We start from the raw sequence: 21,430 nt of genomic DNA, 5'->3' as shown, positions 1-21,430 counted from the left end.
ACTTGCAACGTTTTTGAACTTAGTATACAAATAATGGTAGCGTGAGATTCTGCTAGTAGGCAGTACTAAACAGGTGAGGGGGCACAACCAATGGCAATGCGATTTACTAAAGAAACGGCCAATAAATCCGTAATCACAGTACATATTCCTTGCAAGAATTTCTTTTACCATATGAAGCTTCTTTACTGTGGAAGAAACGTTTTTTCGCTGGCTAATTGGATATTATCGTAAAACAACGCAATATAATACTATAATAGATTTCTGTATTCACAGAATTGTTAATCAGTTACTTATTGTATTCTCAGGACAATTAAATAAAATTATTTATGATTTTAGAGACTTACCGCTGCTTCGAGATTTGTTATTTCTGACATTTCCACCTCTGGAAGCGTGGAATAGAATTTGAGATTGGCCTTCATAATTTCATTGTCTGGGTTTCTTGTCAGAAATGTAAACGTAGCCTGAGCAGCTTCCTGTAGCATGAGTCGCTGAAAGGGAGGATGACAGAAGTCAGTATAACAGACAAGCATGTTAAAAAAATAAGCACCATAAAATAACTAATATACATAAATTTGCAGCATACGAAACAATCTTTGAAAGTAAATTATGAAACACATTTTGTTTCAAAATCCTAACGGTTGTAAAATATTCCTGGAAAGCTACGTAATTCAAGTGACTTGACGCATTTCTAAACACATGTGCTTTATATTCAGATATTCGATAGTAATAATCGAAATGTATGTTCTGTAAACATTGTTGGTGAGTAATAGTGACCTATGATGAAAGCTAACGACAAATTAATTTCGTAATATTAATAATAATATTTATAAAATATTTTTCCTGCTTCAGTCATTTTTTTTTTTACACTTCGGTAGCATGCTGCCATCATCAGGTGCTTTACAGTTGCATTTTGCCGAAACGCTTCGTGCTCATAAATATTAGTAAAATGTTAATGAAACAGAAGAATTATTTTATAAATTTTATAATGTAATACCAATTCCATATCATATGGATAAATTTAAATTATTGATAAAAACGATTAGTGCCAAGTTTTGGTATAGAGACATTAAATTAGTTGCAATAGCATTAGATTTTTTATTGTGACTGATGTGAAGGTTGTGTCCTGCGCCACGTGGACACCATATTTTCATAAATCGTCCAAAATATCGAAACAATATTTTCAGCAAGTAAGAGGGTGTGAAGGTTTGAAAGCTTCGCTTAACGAATAATATTCCTAAACTTTTCATTTACTTACTGAAACAAATATGTATTTTTTTAAAGAAACCGATGGACTTTTTTTGGCGACGTTGGACAGCTCTTGAAAAGAGTAGATCATACACTATGTGGTCAAAAGTATCCGGACACGTGGCTGAAAATGACTGACAAGTTCGTGGCGCCCTCCATCGGTAATGCTGGATTTCAATATGGTGTTGACCCACCCTTAGCCTTGATGGCAGCTTCCATTCTCGCATGCATACGTTCAATCAGGTGCTCGGCGGTTTCTTGAAGAATGGCAGCCAATTCTTCACGGAGTGCTGCACTAAGGAGAGGTATCGATGTCGGTCGGTGAGGCCTGGCACGAACTCGGCGTTCCAAAACAACATCCCAAAAGTGTTCTGTAGGATTCAGGTCAGGACTATGTGCAGGCCGGACCATTACAGGGATGTTATCGTCGTGTAGCTACTCCGCCACAGGCCGTGCATTACGAACAAATGCTCGATCGTGTTGAAAGATGCAATCGCCGTTCCCGAATTGCTCTTCAACAGTGGGAAGGAAGAAGGTGCAAGCCCCCTTCATGAAAAACACGACCACCCCATGACACCACAGCCTCCGAATTTTTCTGTTGGCACTACACACACTGGCAGATGACGTTCATCGGGCATTCGCATACCTACTCCCTGCCATCGGATCGCCACATTGTGTGCCGTGATTCGGCACTCCACACAAAGTTTTTCCACTGTTCAATAGGCTAATGTCTACGCTCCTTACACCAAGCGAGGCGTCGTTTGACATTTACTGGCGAGATGTGTGCCGTATGAGCAGCCGCTCGACCATGACATCCAAGTTTTCTCACCTCCTGCCTAACTGTCATAGTACTTGCAATGGATCGTGATACAGTTGCGAATTCCTGAGTGATGGTCTAGATAGATGTCTGCCTATTACACATTACGACCCTCTTCAAGAGTCAGAGGTTTCTGTCAGTCAACAGACGAGGTCGGCCTGTACGCTTTTGTGCTGTACGTGTCCCTTCATGTTTCGACTTCACTATTACATAATAACATTGGACCTAGGGATGTTTAGGAGTGTGAAAATCTTGACACCCAATCACCTGACCATGTTCGAAGTCCGAGAGTTCCGCGGAGCACCCCATTCTGCTCTCTCACGATGTCTAAAGACTACTGAGGTCACTGATATGGAGTACCTGGCAGCAGGTGGCAACACAGTGCACCTAATATGAAAAACCTATGTTTTTGGGGGTATCAGGATACTTTTGATCACATAGTGTAAATATGAGACGGAAGTCTAGCGACACAGTGCAGTTTTAGGCCCGGTGTTCAGTATTTACAGTGAATTGGAGGTGAAACTTTTACGTTTAGGGAGATTTTAGACAGATGTGCATTCAACATCTGTATGGTCTACTTCGGTAATACGTTTTATTGCGAGTATTTGTATGTGCTGTCAGTCACGCCAGTTTTTACGAATGATCAAATATCATTAATAAAGTACGACGGCGTGCTGGAAAGTAATACCTCTGAATTTTTTATCCGATAACTCTTAAACCGTTTTAAATAAAAGAAACGTTATTAACATTCTATGGCTTTATTCTTCATTTCTACATACACTCCTGGAAATTGAAATAAGAACGCCGTGAATTCATTGTCCCAGGAAGGGGAAACTTTATTGACACATTCCTGGGGTCAGATACATCACATGATCACACTGACAGAACCACAGGCACATAGACACAGGCAACAGAGCATGCACAATGTCGGCACTAGTACAGTGTATATCCACCTTTCGCAGCAATGCAGGCTGCTATTCTCCCATGGAGACGATCGTAGAGATGCTGGAGGTAGTCCTGTGGAACGGCTTGCCATGCCATTTCCACCTGGCGCCTCCGTTGGACCAGCGTTCGTGCTGGACGTGCAGACCGCGTGAGACGACGCTTCATCCAGTCCCAAACATGCTCAATGGGGGACAGATCCGGAGATCTTGCTGGCCAGGGTAGTTGACTTACACCTTCTAGAGCACGTTGGGTGGCACGGGATACATGCGGACGTGCATTGTCCTGTTGGAACAGCAAGTTCCCTTGCCGGTCTAGGAATGGTAGAACGATGGGTTCGATGACGGTTTGGATGTACCGTGCACTATTCAGTGTCCCCTCGACGATCACCAGTCGTGTACGGCCAGTGTAGGAGATCGCTCCCCACACCATGATGCCGGGTGTTGGCCCTGTGTGCCTCGGTCGTATGCAGTCCTGATTGTGGCGCTCACCTGCACGGCGCCAAACACGCATACGACCATCATTGGCACCAAGGCAGAAGCGACTCTCATCGCTGAAGACGACACGTCTCCATTCGTCCCTCCATTCACGCCTGTCGCGACACCACTGGAGGCGGGCTGCACGATGTTGGGGCGTGAGCGGAAGACGGCCTAACGGTGTGCGGGACCGTAGCCCAGCTTCATGGAGACGGTTGCGAATGGTCCTCGCCGATACCCCAGGAGCAACAGTGTCCCTAATTTGCTGGGAAGTGGCGGTGCGGTCCCCTACGGCACTGCGTAGGATCCTACGGTCTTGGCGTGCATCCGTGCGTCGCTGCGGTCCGGTCCCAGGTCGACGGGCACGTGCACCTTCCGCCGACCACTGGCGACAACATCGATGTACTGTGGAGACCTCACGCCCCACGTGTTGAGCAATTCGGCGGTACGTCCACCCGGCCTCCCGCATGCCCACTATACGCCCTCGCTCAAAGTCCGTCAACTGCACATACGGTTCACGTCCACGCTGTCGCGGCATGCTACCAGTGTTAAAGACTGCGATGGAGCTCCGTATGCCACGGCAAACTGGCCGACACTGACGGCGGCGGTGCACAAATGCTGCGCAGCTAGCGCCATTCGACGGCCAACACCGCGGTTCCTGGTGTGTCCGCTGTGCCGTGCGTGTGATCATTGCTTGTACAGCCCTCTCGCAGTGTCCGGAGCAAGTATGGTGGGTCTGACACACCGGTGTCAATGTGTTCTTTTTTCCATTTCCAGGAGTGTATTTGTTTGTCAATATATTCACCCAGGTGACAAACACATTGATCCTACCGAGAAACCAGTTTGTTGATACCGTCACTGTAGAATTTTGGACTTTGTTGACGGAATCATAATATGACCTCTGTCTGCACCGCTCAGTCACTATCAAAGGGAAGTTCAAATGGCTCTGAGCACTATGGGACTTAACGTATGAGGTCGTCAGTCTACTAGAACTTAGAACTACTTAAACCTAACTAACGTAAGGACATCATACACATCCATGTCCGGGGCTGGATTCGAACCTGCGACCGTTGTGGTCGCGCGGTTCAAGACTGTAGCGCCTAGAACCGCTCGGCCACCCCGACCGATAAAAGGAAGTAGTCGAAGTTGTTGTATAAGTTTTAGAACCAGATGAAAATCGGTAGAGAACAAGTCGGGTCTCTAAGGGCGATGATGAATGGCAGTGAAACCAAGGCGTTGAATTGCATATGTCGTAGCGCTCTATGTGTGGACGAACTCTTTCAGTTCAGACCTCCATTACAGCACGCTGTTTCTCAGGCACCGTCAGAGATACCCTATACACTGCCATGTTACATCCTATGATTTGGAGCCCACCAGCGGTAGGGAGCTGCAAATAAGTAGACACGAAGAATAAAGATTTTCATATACAAAATTCGGAAGCATAACCTTTCAGCACATATTCGTGCACCACCCCGTTAAAAAAACATATTTACTTCAATATCTTAGTAGGTAAGAAAGTTAAAAATATTTTCACAATTGTAAAGCAATGGCACAGTTCCATTTGTTTACATATATTGAAACATCAGTGGAACAGGCGCGTCCAGATCACGCGGAACACTTTTTTTTTTTTTAAATATGTCTTATTGAGCAGGTAGAGCGGGCTGTTCGAATTCCGACCCATTGTACAGTGAAGTATTTTAACTAGATATCGGAGGAGATGGTAATGGAGAAATGGGAGTCCCATTTGGAAATGTTAGGGGAGGAATCCACAGTTCTAATATTTGCCTTTCAACCGACGAAAGCCTCTCAAAAATTTTGCTTCGTAACGGAAACGGAGGCAAGGTTACATAGGAACTATTTTCAGTTTAATTCTGGCACAATATGCCCAGATAAAAAATTGAAAGGCCTTGCGTAAACGGATGTGTGTTCATGCAGAGCGTAGTCGATGACAAGGTTGTCATGTGCAGCGTAAGGGAGAACCGTATCAACTTATTCTCCCTGGAGGGCCCAGTCACCCCACGAAGTCCAACCTGTTTGCGGTCAGAGTTATAATATTTTTTTGCAGATCTTAGTTATTCGCGATGTAAGGTAAGTGGTCAGTTTATTCATTTATTGTGATGAGGGTGTGAGACTTATGTCTTTGTAATGAAACTGTGCTTAAAATGTCACATGTTGACTCCATAATGTTATATTAAAAATTCTGTCGTACTATGAGAGGGTATGCAGCTTTTGAGTAAAGGTGTCCATGCAGGCAAAGTGGCCACTTTGAGTAGGGGAAAACGTTAAAGCAGCTGCCGGAAGATGGGCTCCCGGCGATACTTACAGCGATTCCTTATAGGGGTGAACTAGAAGTGACAAATAAAGAGAAGAAAAAGAAAATAAAAAGAAGGGAAAACGAAAAGCAGCCGATGAGAAGGCAGGAAAAAAAGAGCGCAAAGAGCAGGAAACTCAGCCCTAGAAGAGCTCTTTTTGGTGACAACTATGAAGACAGAAGGTGCGTGTACTGCTAAGAAAAGTTTTCAAATTTAGGACCAGAAGAGCAGTGGATTTGGTGCCAGTTGTGCTCCCTCTGGGCCCACGAACTCTGCACAGGAGTCGAGGAACACTATTTGAATTTTATTTGTGAAAAGTGTAAATAATTTAATTCGAATTATGTTTCACAATAAATGTGGCTGAGCGGTTCTAGGCGCTACAGTCTGGAGCCGCGCGACCGCAACGGTCGCAGGTTCTAATCCTGCCTCGGGCATGGGTGTGTGTGATGTCCTTAGGTTAATTCGCAGGTTCTAATCCTGCCTCGGGCATGGGTGTGTGTGATGTCCTTAGGTTAATTAGATTTAAGTAGTTCTAAGTTCTATGGGACTGATGACCTCAGAAGTTAGGTCCCATAGTGCTCAGAGCCATTTTTTCACAATAAAATATATTTACTTGTTTGTTTGTTAAAGCAGTTTTTTATCCCTTATTTTTGAGTTTAAAAATACAGTAAGTGGTTAATAAGTGATAATTTCATTGGTTAAAGATAGTAGTAAGGAAATGAAACTATTCAACATTAATCTTCAGTAGCTGCAGATTATAGTCACTGATTTCTTTCTATTGCTATTCGGCTTAAAAAATATGAATACCTTAGCCTGGTCATTTTGCCCGGCGCTGCCGTATCTATGCTGCTATCCTTCGCAGATTATGCGGATGACCGCAGTGCTGATCGTGCACTTTGCTCGTTTGGTGACTATATTACCGGGTTGCTTCAGTGGAGTGTTTGTGAAGTTATCGCTGTGTTCACAATCATATATCACAAGCTCTTTATATTTTAAGAGCACACACATTTAACGAGCAGCAAGTAAACTACATTTACATCTATACTCTGCAAGGCATCTTACGGCTTGTAGTTGAAACTAGTTGGTGCACATCTATCTTTTCCGCCCTTTCCTCTTACATCCACGAATGATACACGAGGAGAACGACTGCCGGAAATCTCCGTAAGAGCTCGCATTTCTCTGATTTTAACATCATCGTCTTTTCGCAAGATATATGTTGGAGGAAGCAATATCTTACTTGACTCTCTTAGGGAACGTATATTCCCGGAATTTTAACAGAAAAACCTCTTCGTGATGAATATCACCTTTCTCTTAGAGTCTGCTATGAGTGTAGGATGAATACATCGTTAAGAAAAAGGAAAATTGGGGTCTAACGTTCCGTCGACAACGAGCTCATTAGCGACGGAGCACAGATGTAACAAGATGGGGGAGTACTGTGTCTTTTTTAAAGAAACTTTACTGGCATTCGCCGTAATCGATTTAGGGAAATCGTATGAATCACAATCTGGAACACTGGACGCGGACTAGAATCCCACTACACTCGATTTCGAGTCGAGAAGAACACTTTCTAATTTGTCTCTCACACCGCGCATGATATCTTGGTATCGACCCACTTTCTGGTTTTCAGCCACAATTCATTCTGCGCCTTAATCGTTATGACCTCTCACCTGGTTACCTCTCACCTGTTTGTATTTCCATCATGCTGTCGGTCTTACTACAACAACCGTCGCGCAGAGCGCTGCTTTTTTTTAAATATCTTACGTATTTCTTCTGTTAATCCAAGCTTGTAAGTTGGCTCTGAGCACTATGGGACTTAACATCTATGGTCATCAGTCCCCTAGAACTTAGAACTACTTAAACCTAACTAACCTAAGGACAGCACACAACACCCAGTCATCACGAGGCAGAGAAAATCCCTGACCCCGCCGGGAATCGAACCCGGGAACCCAGGCCAAGCTTGTAAGTATTCCTGACTGATGAGCAAATAGATGTAAATAGTTCGAACGGCGCTATTTTATCGTATTATGATGTAAAAGGAGTGTTGCGAGAAGACTAGAATAAAGGTGGAAGCCCTGGTATAGCTGCGGTTCTCGACCACGAACCCTGGGAACCACGGCACTAGCAACATTTTACAGTCTTGCAGAGTATGGGTGCCCAGTACGGTACAAATCTACAAGGCACTAGACGTCGGCTTGTTGCAAGTTGTTTGAAACCCACACCACTGGTCAAACACCAGCTCGCAGCCCTAAGGCCACAAGATTTTCTTCGTGAACTAGCTGCCAACGCGGAGTCAACAAATTAGGCTCATCAGGGAAACCGTATATTAGATGGACACTTTCGACACCCCAAAATTGAGGTTCAGAATAAGTTTCCTAAAGATCCTTCCAGTCTTGCAAACAACAGCAGCTATAGCAAGGAAACAATTGTGGATTAAGCGTCTTGAAAGTAGCACAACTTGGCCTCTGTCTTCGGAAATTCTGCCACCTAGGAATGAACAGAATTGGATCTTGTGAAGATAATTCATTTACCTTCGTTCTAGAGTTGGAAAATCCCGGAGTAACCTTCAGAAATCTCACTTCCCTGTGAATACCACCAACCGTAACTGCGGAGAAGCTCAGACCACGGCACATTCACTGTGTGTCAGCTGTGCCATATTACCCTGTACAGAAGATTTTCTGCTTGCAACTCCGATCGCAACTGAAGATGCAAGATTTTGGTCAACGGTAGCGTAACTTGATAATTCTTTCTTTCATTTGCTTTTAATGGTAATTGAAATATGTTATATTTGTTTCTGACTCGAATAGATAACAAAATTTTCGTGGGTAAACCATATTTCATTAGGGTTCTCGAAAGAAACTCAGCGTTCCATGTGCCTTTCCAATGATTATTTTTGCGTGGTCGTTCCAGTTTACATCGATCGGGATGCATACTTCCAGATATTCAACGACTGTGGTGGTTTCTGAAGACTAATCATCGATCGAGTAGTAAAAAATTGGTCTTACCGTCTGTTTACGTTGAAAAGCAGTGATTCTCTGCAGATTTTCCTACATTTAGCTACAATTTTCTAATCTTGTGACTTACCTATGTACACCCTAACTATCCGCACGCGACTTCAAACGTTGTTCTCCAGGTCGTTTATTTACACTGGCGAGCCAAACCCTTATGACCAACTGCTTGGGGACTGATGACCTCAGAAGTTAAGTCCTATAGTGCTCACAGCCATTTGAATCATTTGAACCAACCGCTTCGCCACGGTCGCATGTTCGAATCCTGCCTCGGGCATGGATGTGTGTGATGTCCTTAGGTTAGTTAGGTTTAAGTAGTTCTAAGTTCTAGGGGACTGATGACCACAGCAGTTAAGTCCAATAGTGCTCAGAGCCATTTGAACCATTTGAACCAACTGCTTAATAGCTTCAAGAATGAGATTTTCACTCTGCAGCGGAGTGTGCGCTGACATGAAACTTCCTGGCAGATTAAAACTGTGTGCCGGTCCGAGACTCGAACTCAGGACCTTCGCCTTACGCGGGCAACTGCTCTACCAACTGAGCTACCCAAGCACGTCTCACGCCCCGTCCTCACAGATTTACTTCCGCCAGTACCTCGCCTCCTACCTTCCAAACTTTACAGAAGCTCTCCTGCGAAACTTGCAGAACTAGCATTCCTAAAAGAAAGGATATTGCGGAGACATGGCTTAGCCACAGCCTGGGTGTTGTTTCCACAATGAGATTTTCACTCTGCAGCGAAGTGTGCGCTGATATGAAACTTCTTGGCAGATTTTAATCTGCCAGGAGGTTGCTTAATTGCTTGATTGTCCGTCTCTGGAACGAAATACATCACTGATTCTGCGTGTCCAGGATTCGACAGTTTGTTGCTAGGTTTATGGAGGTATGCAGTATTAGACATCTACGCACAGGTCATGTAATTCGCGTAAATAACGGGCTGCTGATTTGCGTTCGCCGTGATGGCGCCCGATAGCGCCCCAGATAGGTTCCAAAAAATTTACATCAGGCGAATATGGTCTCCGAGATATCAAAGTGAGTGAGTTCATTTCAGTGCTCTTCAAACCACTGTAGCGCGATTTTGGCTCCGAGACACGGAAAATTATACTGCTGAAAGATGAAATCGCCTTCGGGGAAGACATCAAGCATGATGGGATGCAGGTAGTTCGCAGCTGTCAGCGTGTCTTCGATTGTTACCATAGGTCCTATGCAAAGGCAGGAGAATGTCTCCCGTAGCAAAATACTGCGCCCACCAACCTGTGTCCGTGGCGCGCTGCACGTTTCGAGCGGCCCCGATGACAGCGTTTGTGGAGACGACCATCGACCTCACGTAAAAAAAATGTGATTCACCCGAAGAGCCGACACGTTTCCATTGATCGACGGTCGAATCCCGACGATCCCGCACACACTGCAGTCGTAACTGACGATATCATTGGGTCAACATGTGAACACTTAGGGGTGACCTACTGCGGGTCTCATTGTTCAACGATGTAAGATGAACGGTGTTCTCCGAAATACTTGTGCGACCATCAGCATTGTGCTCTTCCTGCAGAAATACCACAGATTTCCATCTATCCTGCTTTAGAGAGCAGACGAGCCTCCGAACCAAACGATTTAAGAACAGTCCCGTACGTCCAACTATTTAGCGCCTAGTGGTAGTTCGACTGACCTTCTTCCTATTTCCATAGATGCTCACGATCGTAGCACGAGAACATTCGACCAGCTTCGTCGTTTTGGAGATACTCGTTCAGAAGCTCTGCACAATAATAATCTACCCTTGGTCAAAGTCGCTAACCTCAGTGGATTTACCCATCAGCCCATATCTTCGCTAGGGTGATCCCTTGTCCATCTCTGCTCCGCTTGCATACTTTCGTCACCGCGTCGCGTGGCCGCAGCGGCATCCAACGTCGCGGTGGTCAGTGGTCATAGAGTTTTGGCTTATTAGTGTATATCGTGAACAATTTTACAAGTGGCCTGGCCTACGTCCAAAGCTATTTTCTCAGCTAACGATTTCTCCTCGTTAAGGTGGACGCGTTGAGCTGCAGTACACTACTGGTCATTAAAATTCCTACACCAAGAAGAAATGTAGATGATAAACGGGTATTCATTGGACAGATATATTATACTAGAACTGACATGTGATTACATTTTTACGCAATTTGGGTGCATAGATCCTGAGAAATCAGTACCCAGAACATCCATCTCTGGCCGTAATAACGGCCTTGATACGCCTGGGCATTGAGTCAAACAGAGCTTGGATGGCGTGTATAGGTACAGCTGCCCATGCAGCTTCAACACGATACCACAGTCCATCAAGAGTAGTGACTGGCGTATTGTGACGAGCCAGTTGCTCGGCCACCATTGACCAGACGTTTTCAATTGGTGAGAGATCTGGAGAATGTGCTGGCCAGGGCAGCAGTCGAACATTTCCTGTATGCAGAAAGGCCCGTATAGGACCTACAACATGCGGTCGTGCATCATTATCCTGCTGAAATGTAGGGTCTCGCAGGGAGCGAATGAAGGGTAGAGCCACGGGTCGTAACACATCTTAAAAGTAACGTCCACTGCTCAAAAGTGCCGTCATTGCGAACAAGAGGTGACCGAGACGTGTAACCAGTGGCACCCCATACCATCACGCCGGGTGATACGCCAGTATGGCGATGACGAATACACGCTTCCAATGTGCGTTCACCGCGATGTCGCCAAACACGGATGCGACCATCATGATGCTGTAAACAGAACCTGGATTCATCCGAAGAAATGACGTTTTGACATTCGTGCACCCAGGTTCGTCGTTGAGTACACCATCGCAGGCGATCCTGTCTGTGATGCAGCGTCAAGGGTAACCGCAGCCATGGTCTCCGAGCTGATAGTCCATGCTGCTGCAAACGTCGTCGAACTGTTCATGCAGATGGTTGTTGTCTTGGAAAAGTCCCCATCTGTTGACTCAGGGATCGAGGGGTGGCTGCACGATCCGTTACAGCCATGCGGATAAGATGCCTGGCATCTCCACTGCTAGTGATATGAGGCCGTTGGGACCCAGCACGGCGTTCCGTATTACCCTCCTGAACCCACCGATTCCATATTCTGCTAACAGTCGTTGGATCTCGACCAACGGGAGCAGCAATGCCGCGATACGATAAACCGCAATCGCATTAGGCTACAATCCGACCTTTATCAAAGTCGGAAACGTGATGGTACGCATTTCTCCTCCTTACACGAGGCATCACAACAACGTTTCACCAGGCAACGCCGGTCTACTGCTGTTTGTGTATGAGAAATCGGTTGGAAACTTTCCTCATGTCAGCACGTTGTAGGTGTCGCCAACAGCGCCATCCTTGTGTGAATGCTCCGAAAAGCTAATCATTTGCATATCACAGCATCCTCTTCCTGTCGGCTGAATTTCGCGTCTGTAGCACGTTATCTTCGTGGTGTAGCAATTTTAATCGCCAGCAGTGTAGCTACAAAACTTTCAATCTAATGGTAAAGCTGGTACGAAATTCCGTTAACTCGTAGTTAGTGTACGAGGCTGCAGTTTGGGAGTATTTAGAAAGTATTTTGGGAGTCAAGAAACAAGGCGTTAACCTAGGCGATCTTATCTGCTGCCTTCTGGATCTGACGGATGGAGTAGTTGAGCTTCACAAGCGCGCTGTTTGAAGAATCAATGTTGATTCCCACACAGGCAATGTTCGGTTACGAAAAGCGGCATATTATACTAGCATAAAACATGCTGTATAATACTACAACAGTTGAGTTGCGCATTTTCCAACCAGTTGGCATCCTACATCCCTCCAACGACCTACGATAAAGTGCTGCTTGAAGGATAACACGTTCTTTCGCATAACCTATGCCGAATGATACAACTACCACATCAAATCCAACCGTTTTTCCTCTATTGAGAGATTTTAGTTGATTTACCATTTCGCGATTTTTTACTTTAATATGTCGTTTCGGTGTTCGTGTGACAACTTAATATAGGGACTCAGTATGACCTTCATGAGTGAAATAATTGTGGAAGACAGATTCAGTATATCGGCCTTGTCGGTGTCGAAGTCCGTTTCGGTGCCAGTATGATCACTAAGCGGGTGGCTAGATAATTTTAATCCGTTTATGGCTTTAAGTAAGACCAAAGTATCTTAATGTCGTTCGTCATATTAATAGATAAAGTTTTAGTCTCCAGTTCGAGATTCAGAATTAACTCTCTCAGTGGACCTCACTATGAATGGGACAGTGAACCTAGAGCGTGTAAGAAATTTCTGTGTTCTGTGGAGTGAATCTGGCAAACATGAATGGACGCTGACTTATTGTAGTCTTTCTTCTCGGTGGTATAGTTACTTTCATGAATAACAAGAAAGAATAAATTTCATTTTTAAAAGTTTTTTTGAGCCGAGAGTATTATTTCAATACAAAAATTCGTTTTATCATCTAGCAATTACCACGAATTCCCCAGGTGCTATGATACGGGGAAATGCTTCCAGCTACTAGGATTCAGCGTATCCCGTAATGTGTCTGTTTCTTGCAACGCCGTCCCATTCTAAAGTATGAGTCGTACAGCCATTAGTGGTAATAGTTTTTTGTCTGAGCTGGAATTCTTCAGCTAGAATAGAGAAGAAAAACGTTTAAGTTATTGAAGGTATGGCACTAAAAACATCTGACCAAAAACTCATTATTGGTCATCATCTTCCTCTGAGGGAGTGAATTGTTACTTTCTTTCTATAATTTCAAAGACTTTTCTTGCCACTGTGATCCATCGAGTTGCTTCTAGCGACAGAGTATACAGCATCAATAATAAAATAGCCATTCGGAAGAGAAAGACAGGTACCTCTATTAATAAGAAGCATAAGGAAAGAGCGGACGACGGGACTCAATCTGTTACTTAAACTTGCAATTGAAAATAAGAACACCGGCGATGGCTTCAAAGCCTTACGTCTTGTTAGTGTGAAGCAATCAGGGACTAGTCAAATTGTATTCTTGGCAGGGAAATGTGAAGCTCTTCAGAAAAGAGTTTTGCACTTTTGTATGGTGATTTAAAAGGGAAAAAAGTGGGAACGTGCAACGGTAGTTCTAGTTTTCACAGCGTCAAAAAACGTATAAAACAATCTGGCGAATGAGGATGTGGGTCGCTCATACAACTGTGTTTACGGCGTCACGTTCATATGATAGCAACGCGGACATGCATGATGTTTCATAGATTCTGAATATGAAAACTTTTTATCTACTGTAGTAGTGAAGCAACAGAGCCCTTTTTTCTGTGTAACGATGTCAGTTGTTTGGGCCGGCCGCGGTGGCTGAGCGGTTCTAGGCGCTACAGTCTGGAACCGCGTGACCGCTACGGTGGCAGGTTCGAATCCTGCCTCGGGCATGGATGTGTGTGATGTCCTTAGGTTAGGTTTAAGTAGTTCTAAGTTCTAGGGGACTGATGACCTCAGCAGTTAAGTCCCATAGTGCACAGAGCCATTTGATCCATTTTTTTTTCAGCTGTTTGGAAGACAGAGCCTCTTCAATTGCAGCAGTCGAATTACTCGCAAAACAGTTGCGAAATGTGACGAGCAACGCTAACAGCACAGTGCTGCTTTATATCTGGTGTTACGCAGAAAGGTTTTAAAGGGACCTACAAAGAAACACGACCAGCTTGACCTCATATTTGAAGGAGAAAAACGTACACGCCAGCCGGTGTGACCGAGCCGTTCTAGGCGCTTCAGTCTGGAACCGCGCGACCGCTACGGTCGCAGGTTCGACTCCTACCTCGGGCGTGGATGTGTGTGATGTCCTTAGGTTAGTTAGGTTTAAGTAGTTCTAAGTTCTAGGGGACTGAAGACCTCCGATGTTGAGTCCCATAGTGCTCAGAGCCATTTGAACCAAAAACGTATACCTGCAAGTTGTCAGCCCCAGCAACTGATCCCGTCCGAAAATTTGGGCCATAATTCTGACCTGAATGTACTGTTTTCACAAACGTGCGCGTATCGGTTGTCAGTCGCTCCGCCCCACTGCAGCCGATTAATGCTCGATTGCGAAGTACTGTACAGTGGAGTCAGTAAAGAGGTTTGTGAAATGCTATTTTAACACTGGTAACATGCTTTGTTCATGGCATCCAATTGCATAATGATATCCGTAGGTGGTGTGAGAGATCCGTTTTTTTAACAATTGTATGATTCTATGTCGCAATTCACAGATGCAGTGTAAATTAATGATACGAATAAGTTTTTCATTAAGGAAATAGCGTAGAACAGGTTTTTTTTATTTTTTATTTTTTATTCTGAAGCTGACATTGGAGTGAAGTACATTTGCAGGAGAAGCTCTGTTCTCCGACGTGATGGGCCTGATTAAATTGTAAATCGAAAATCATTAACTTCGTTTCATCATAATTGTTCATTTGGTTCGGTTTATTCATGTTGATTTTGAGGTGTATATGCAGCAGCAAAATATCAGTACGAGAATACTGTTAAAATTCGAGGGGCGTTCAATAAGTAATGCAACACACTTTTGTCTGTAAGCAGGTTGGTTTTATTAAGGATTTCAATACATCAATTTATTCCCCACTGTTTTGGCTAAAAAACATTTATTTTTCAACATAATCTCAGTTGAGTGCGACGGCCTTACACCACCTTACTGGGAGGCCCTGTATGCCCGCATGGTACCACTCTACTGGTCGACGTCGGAGTCAACGTCTTGCTGCATCAATAATCTCCCCCTTATCCACGCACTGCCTCCCACAGAGTGTCTCCTTCATTGGGCCAAACAGATGCAGCAAGACAGCTAAATTTCGATTACGCGATAAGTCACACAAATCTGAGGGCTGTAAATTCAACTAAATACTTAGGGATTACAGTTACAAATAACCTAAATTGGAACGATCACATAGATAATATTGTGGGTAGAGCAAACCAAAGACTGTGATTCATTGGCAGAACCCTTAGAAGGTGCAACAGGTCTACCAAGAGACTGCTTACACTAGGCTTGTCCGCCCTGTTCTGGAGTACTGATATGCGGTGTGGGATCGGCATGAGGTGGGACTGGCGGATGACATCGAAAATGTACAAAGAAGGGCAGCTCGTTTTGTATTATCGCGAAATAGGCGTGATAGTGTCACAGACATGATACGTGAATTGGAGTGGCAATCATTAAAACAAAGGCGTTTTTCGTTACGACGGGATCTTCTCATGAAATTTCAATCACCAGTTCTCTCCTCCGATTGCGAAAACATTCTGTTGGCACCCACCTACATAGAGAGAAATGATCATCACGATAAAATAAGAGAAATCAGGGGTCGCACGGAAAAATTTAAGTGCTCGTTTTTCCCTCGTGCCATTCGGGAGTGGAACGGTAGAGAGACAGCATTAAGGTGATTCATTGAACCCTCTACCAGGTACTTAATTGTGAATAGCAGAGTAATCACGTAGATGTAGATGTAGATGGAATTCGGAGGGAGGACATCAAACAGAATAACTCCTTCAGAGTCCCACAGATCGTTGCCATGACTTAACCGACTTTTTCTGAGGAGGGGAAGTGGTGTGGCCCCACTCCATTGACTGCCTTTTTGTTCCCAGTTCGAAGTGATGAATCCACGTTTCACCGCCTGCAATGAAGTTCGACAAAAAATGTCACTATCAGGCTCGTAACGCGCACGCAGTTCTGTACAGATGGTCCTTCGTTGCTCCTTATGTTCTTCGGTTAGGCGACGAGATACTCAGCTGGCACAGAACTTTGAGTGCTCCATTTGGTGGACGAGTGTGTCAGCACTGCCAACAGAAACGTCCAGTTGAGCAACGAGGTGTCTGATTGTGATTCGTCCATCACCTTGAACGAGAATATCCGCACGTTCCAACGTTGCTGGAGTCACAGTTGTGTGCGGCCGACCGGACAGGTTTGCGCGACCTTACTCCAATGACAGACGCCTTGCCCACAGACTCACCGTGCTTTTGCTCACTGCCAGGTCTCCGTAGATATTCTACAAATGCCTATGAATATCTGCGATGCTCTGGTCTTCCGCTGAAAGAAACTCAATGACAGTTCTCTGTTTAGAGCGCACCTTCGTTACAGACGCCGTTTTGAAGACTGCGTATAGCGCCACCACCTATCAGAACTTCGTGAAACTATAGGGGCTGAAGCGGGAATATTCCAGGATGTTACACAACAAACTCCGCATTTTTCAACCGAAACCGGCGGAGACAAAAAGAAATGTATTGCATTACTTATTGAACGCCCTTCGTAATATCGAACGTGTAATGTGCTTCAGGTTGACATACACTGCCGAGTCACATTAATGTGACCACCTGTCAAAAGCGTGAATAACCAACTTTTGCAGCGCGGACCAATGCGAGACGTGCAGGAAGCACGTCACTGAGGTTCTGGAAGCTACCGACAGGAATATGGAGCCATGCCGACTCTACACCTACATCTACATTTATACTCCGCAAGCCACCCAACGGTGTGTGGCGGAGGGCACTTCACGTGCCACTGTCATTACCTCCCTTTCCTGTTCCAGTCGCTTATGGTTCGCGGGAAGAACGACTGCCGGAAAGCCTCCGTGCGCGCTCGAATCTCTCTGATTTTACATATAAGTAGGGGGAAGCAATATATTCGATACCTCATCCAGAAACGCACCCTCTCGAAACCTGGACAGCAAGCTACACCGCGATGCAGAGCGCCTCTCTTGCAGAGTCTGCCACTTGAGTCTGCTAAACATCTCCATAACGCTATCACGCTTACCAAATAACCCTGTGACGAAACGCGCCGCTATTCTTTGGATCTTCTCTATCTCCTCTGTCAACCCTACCTGGTACGGATCCCACACTATGAGAAATACTCAAGTACAGGTCGAACGAGTGTTTTGTAAGCCACCTCCTTTGTTGATGGACTACATTTTCTAAGGACTCTCCCAATGAATCTCAACCTGGCACCCGCCTTACCAACAATTAATTTTATATGATAATTCCACTTCAAATCATTCCGTACGCATACTCCCAGATATTTTACAGAAGTAACTGCTACCAGTGTTTGTTCCGCTATCATATAATCATACAATAAAGGATCCTTCTTTCTATGTATTCGCAATACATTACATTTGTCTATGTTAAGGGTCAGTTGCCACTCCCTGAACCAAGTGTCTATCCGCTGCAGATCCAGTGCCGTCGCCAGCTGCGCTAAGTCTCCCGTTTGAGGATCCATGGCACGAACAGACCATGGAGGTGGAGAGAGATTGAGTTTAAATCCGGGGAGTTTGGCGGCCAGGGGAGTACGGTAAACGCATCCCAGTGCTCTTCCAACCACGCACGTACTGCGAGCTGTGTGAAGCGTTGCATTGTCCTGCTGGTAGATCCCATTGTACCGAGGCAAAAGAAACTACGTGTAGGGGTGAACATGAGCCCCAAGGATAGAGGCATACTTGTTGTTCTGGAGTAACCACAAGCGCCGGAATGAAGATGAAGAACGCAAGAGAAGAGAAGGCGGTGAAACGACGTCGGCCAATAGCTCGCTGACCAGGACGCCACCACGATAGGAGCGGCGTCTAGCCGAAGTGAATAAAGTGCCGCTCCTGCCAGCCTCGGCCGGACATTAGTGGACAGCATTCGCAGAGTATTAGCACGGCCTAGCAGAGAGTGCTATGATAGCAGTAGTGATCCATCTACATCTACATCTACATGGTTACTCTGCAATTCACACTTAAATGCCTGGCAGAGGGTTCATCGAACCATTTTCATACTACTTCTCTACCATTCCACTCTCGAATGGCGCGTGGGAAAAAAGAAAACCTAAATCTTTCAGTTCGAGCTCTGATTTCTCTTATTTTATTATGACGATCATTTCTCCCTACGTAGGTGGGTATCAACAAAATATTTTCGCATTCGGAAGAGAAAGTTGGTGATTGAAATTTCGTAAATAGATCTTGCCGCAAAGAAAACCACCTTTGTTTCAGTGACTGCCACCCCAACTCGCGTATCATATCAGTAACACTCTCACGCCTATTGCGCGATAAGACGAAACGAGCTGCCTTTCTTAGCACTTTTTCGATGTCCTCCGTCAATCCTACCTGGTAAGGATCCCATACCGCGCAGCAGTATTCCAGCAGAGGACGGACAAGTGTAATGTAGGCTATCTCTTTAGTGGGTTTGTCGCATCTTTTAAGTGTTCTGCCAACAAAGCGCAGTCTTCGTTTCGCCTTCCCCACAACATTATCTATGTGGACTTAGCAATTTAAGTTGCTCGTAATTGTAATACATAGGTATTTAGTGGAATTGCCAGCCCTTAGATTTGTGCGATTTATCGTATACCCAAAATTTATCGGATTTCTTTTAGTACTCATGTGGATGGCCTCGCACTTTTATTTGTTTAGTGCCAATTGCCACTTTTCGCACCATACAGAAATTCTCTCTAGATAATTTTGTAATTGTAATTGATCGCCTGATGATTTTACTAGACGGTAAATTACGGCGTCATCTGCAAACAATCAAAGGGGGCTGCTCAGATAATCACCTAGATCATTTATATAAATCAGGAACAGCAGAGGGCCTATGACACTACCTTGCTGAACGCCATACATCACTTCTGTTCTACTCGATGATTTACCGTCTATCACTATGAACTGTGACCTCTCTGAGAGGAAATCGCGAATCCAATCACACAACTGAGACGATACTCCATATGCACGCAATTTGATTAATAGTCGCTTGTGAGGAACGGTATCAAAAGCCTTCTGGAAATCTAAGAATATGGAATCGATCTGAGATCCCTTGTCGACAGCACTCATTACTTCATGGGAATAAAGAGCTAGCTGTTTTGCACAAGAACGATATTTTCTGAATCTGTGTTGGTTATGTATCAATAAGTCATTTTCTTCTTCCGTATCAATTACTTACTTGGACATTGTCTATAGCGAAGAACATTACTGTTTGCATGTTGCCCATCGTTTGCGACAACTCCTTGTAAATCCCAAAGTTAAGTGTTGTCAAATCTGCTTTATTGAAATAAAACTACTAATGTTATTTGCCTGAATTGTCGTATAGCATTCCGAGAACGCAACATCCTTTAGGCACCCTATACGAGACGAGTGGGCTGGATCCCACACTTGTCTTGACCGAATATGCTTTCCACACTGAGGAGACCATCAAGGAAATGCCACGAAAACATTCCCCAGGCCGTAACGCTCTCTCCTCCGGCCTGGACCCACTATTTTTTAGACGTTTCAGGCCGTACACGCCAACGGCCATCTGTCCGATGGAACATAAAACGTCATTCATCTGAAAACGCCGACTGTCGGCAATCATCGGACGTCCAGCCACGGTACTAGCGAGCAGATTCCAGCTTTCATCGCCAACGAACAGGGTAGGTAACCTGAAGATGCCGCAGCGAGCAGACACGTGTCTCAGTCCCACAAGGTGCGCAGTGAGCAGCACACACTTTTTATTTGTTAGAATAAAGGTGAAGAATATATCAAATACCTTACTTTATGTTTTGCAATTTGGATGCATAAAAGGCGATGACAGTGAGTCCTCTTGCACTATACACTCTGAAATGAAACGTACGAACGCAGAAACCAGACGGCTGCAAGTGAACTGGTGCTTAAATTTTTCGTTCCTCCGGGCCAGATGAGATGAAGCCGCAAAATACCTCCGTACTTGCGTCTGCTTATTCGTTCTAGTATTGCGGACTCGTAAAAAGCGCGGGAAACTAAGCACGTCTGAGTTACACACTTCCTCAGATCCATCCTTTAAGTACTACCGAGCATTATAACGACCGTTCAGGAGTTCACAATTAACAAATAGCCGGCTGCTGTGCCCGAGCGATTCTAGGCGCTTCAGTCCGGAACCGCGCTGCTGCTACGGTCGCAGGTTCGAATCCTGCCTCGGGCATGGAAGTGTGTGATGTTCTTAGGTTAGTTAGTTTTAAGTAGTTCTAAGTCTAGGGGACTGATGACCTCAGATGTTAAGTCCCATAGTGCTTAGAGCCATCTCAACCATAAAAAAAAGAAAAAAAAAACAACTACTACATGTGGTAATAATCGAAGGCACCATGAGCTGTGGATGGTGTGAATTTTATTGCGGGTCACCTGCATCCCTTCGTGCTTTATATCTGCACCGACAGTGAGGGCGCCTTCCAACAGGATAGCTATCCGTGTCATAAGGCCAGAATCGTGTTACAGTGCTGCAGCAGTGTGATAATGACTTCACGTTGATGTGCAGGCCACCAAATTCGTCTGATCCGAACCTGATGGAACACATCTGGGACAATATCAGGCGCCAGCTCTGCGCCCAAATATCACAGGCCCGCAATTTACGGGAGTTGCGTGGCCTGTGCGTCGACATTTGGCGTCACATTCCTTCGGAAACCTGCTAAGGAACTGTAGAATCCGTGCCACACAGAATCGCTACTGTACTGCGTTCCAAAGATGAACTAACACTGTATAAAGAAAGTGACTATAATGGTTTTACTCATCAGATTTTTATGGCAGGATGTAATATTTTCCTTGGCTCCTCTTGAACTGTTCACTCTCAGAATTTTAAGCGTAAATCGTAACGTGATGCATAACGTCTTTCAGGTAGTGTTTTCAATTGGAGCTTTTCTCTGCGCCTTCTCTATCTTCACCGTTATTCATCTCTTAGGTTCCATGATGACGATGAAAACTCAAGAATCGGTCGAAGA

At 44.9% G+C, this 21,430-nt stretch overlaps 1 protein-coding gene across 1 annotated transcript in view; it reads right to left on the bottom strand.

Moving 5' to 3' along the window:
* LOC126249456 (endoplasmic reticulum protein SC65-like) overlaps positions 1-21,430 on the bottom strand; it is a 472,900-nt gene that overhangs the window by 228,290 nt on the left and 223,180 nt on the right. The window contains exon 2 of the mRNA XM_049951109.1: positions 345-488. Within this exon, the coding sequence (XP_049807066.1) occupies positions 345-488 (144 nt within the window). The remainder of the gene's footprint in view (positions 1-344; positions 489-21,430) is intronic.

This window comes from Schistocerca nitens, chromosome 3, assembly GCF_023898315.1.
Source record: "Schistocerca nitens isolate TAMUIC-IGC-003100 chromosome 3, iqSchNite1.1, whole genome shotgun sequence".
NCBI classification, from domain to species: Eukaryota; Metazoa; Arthropoda; class Insecta; order Orthoptera; family Acrididae; genus Schistocerca; species Schistocerca nitens.
This window is presented reverse-complemented; position numbering and strand designations above follow the sequence as displayed.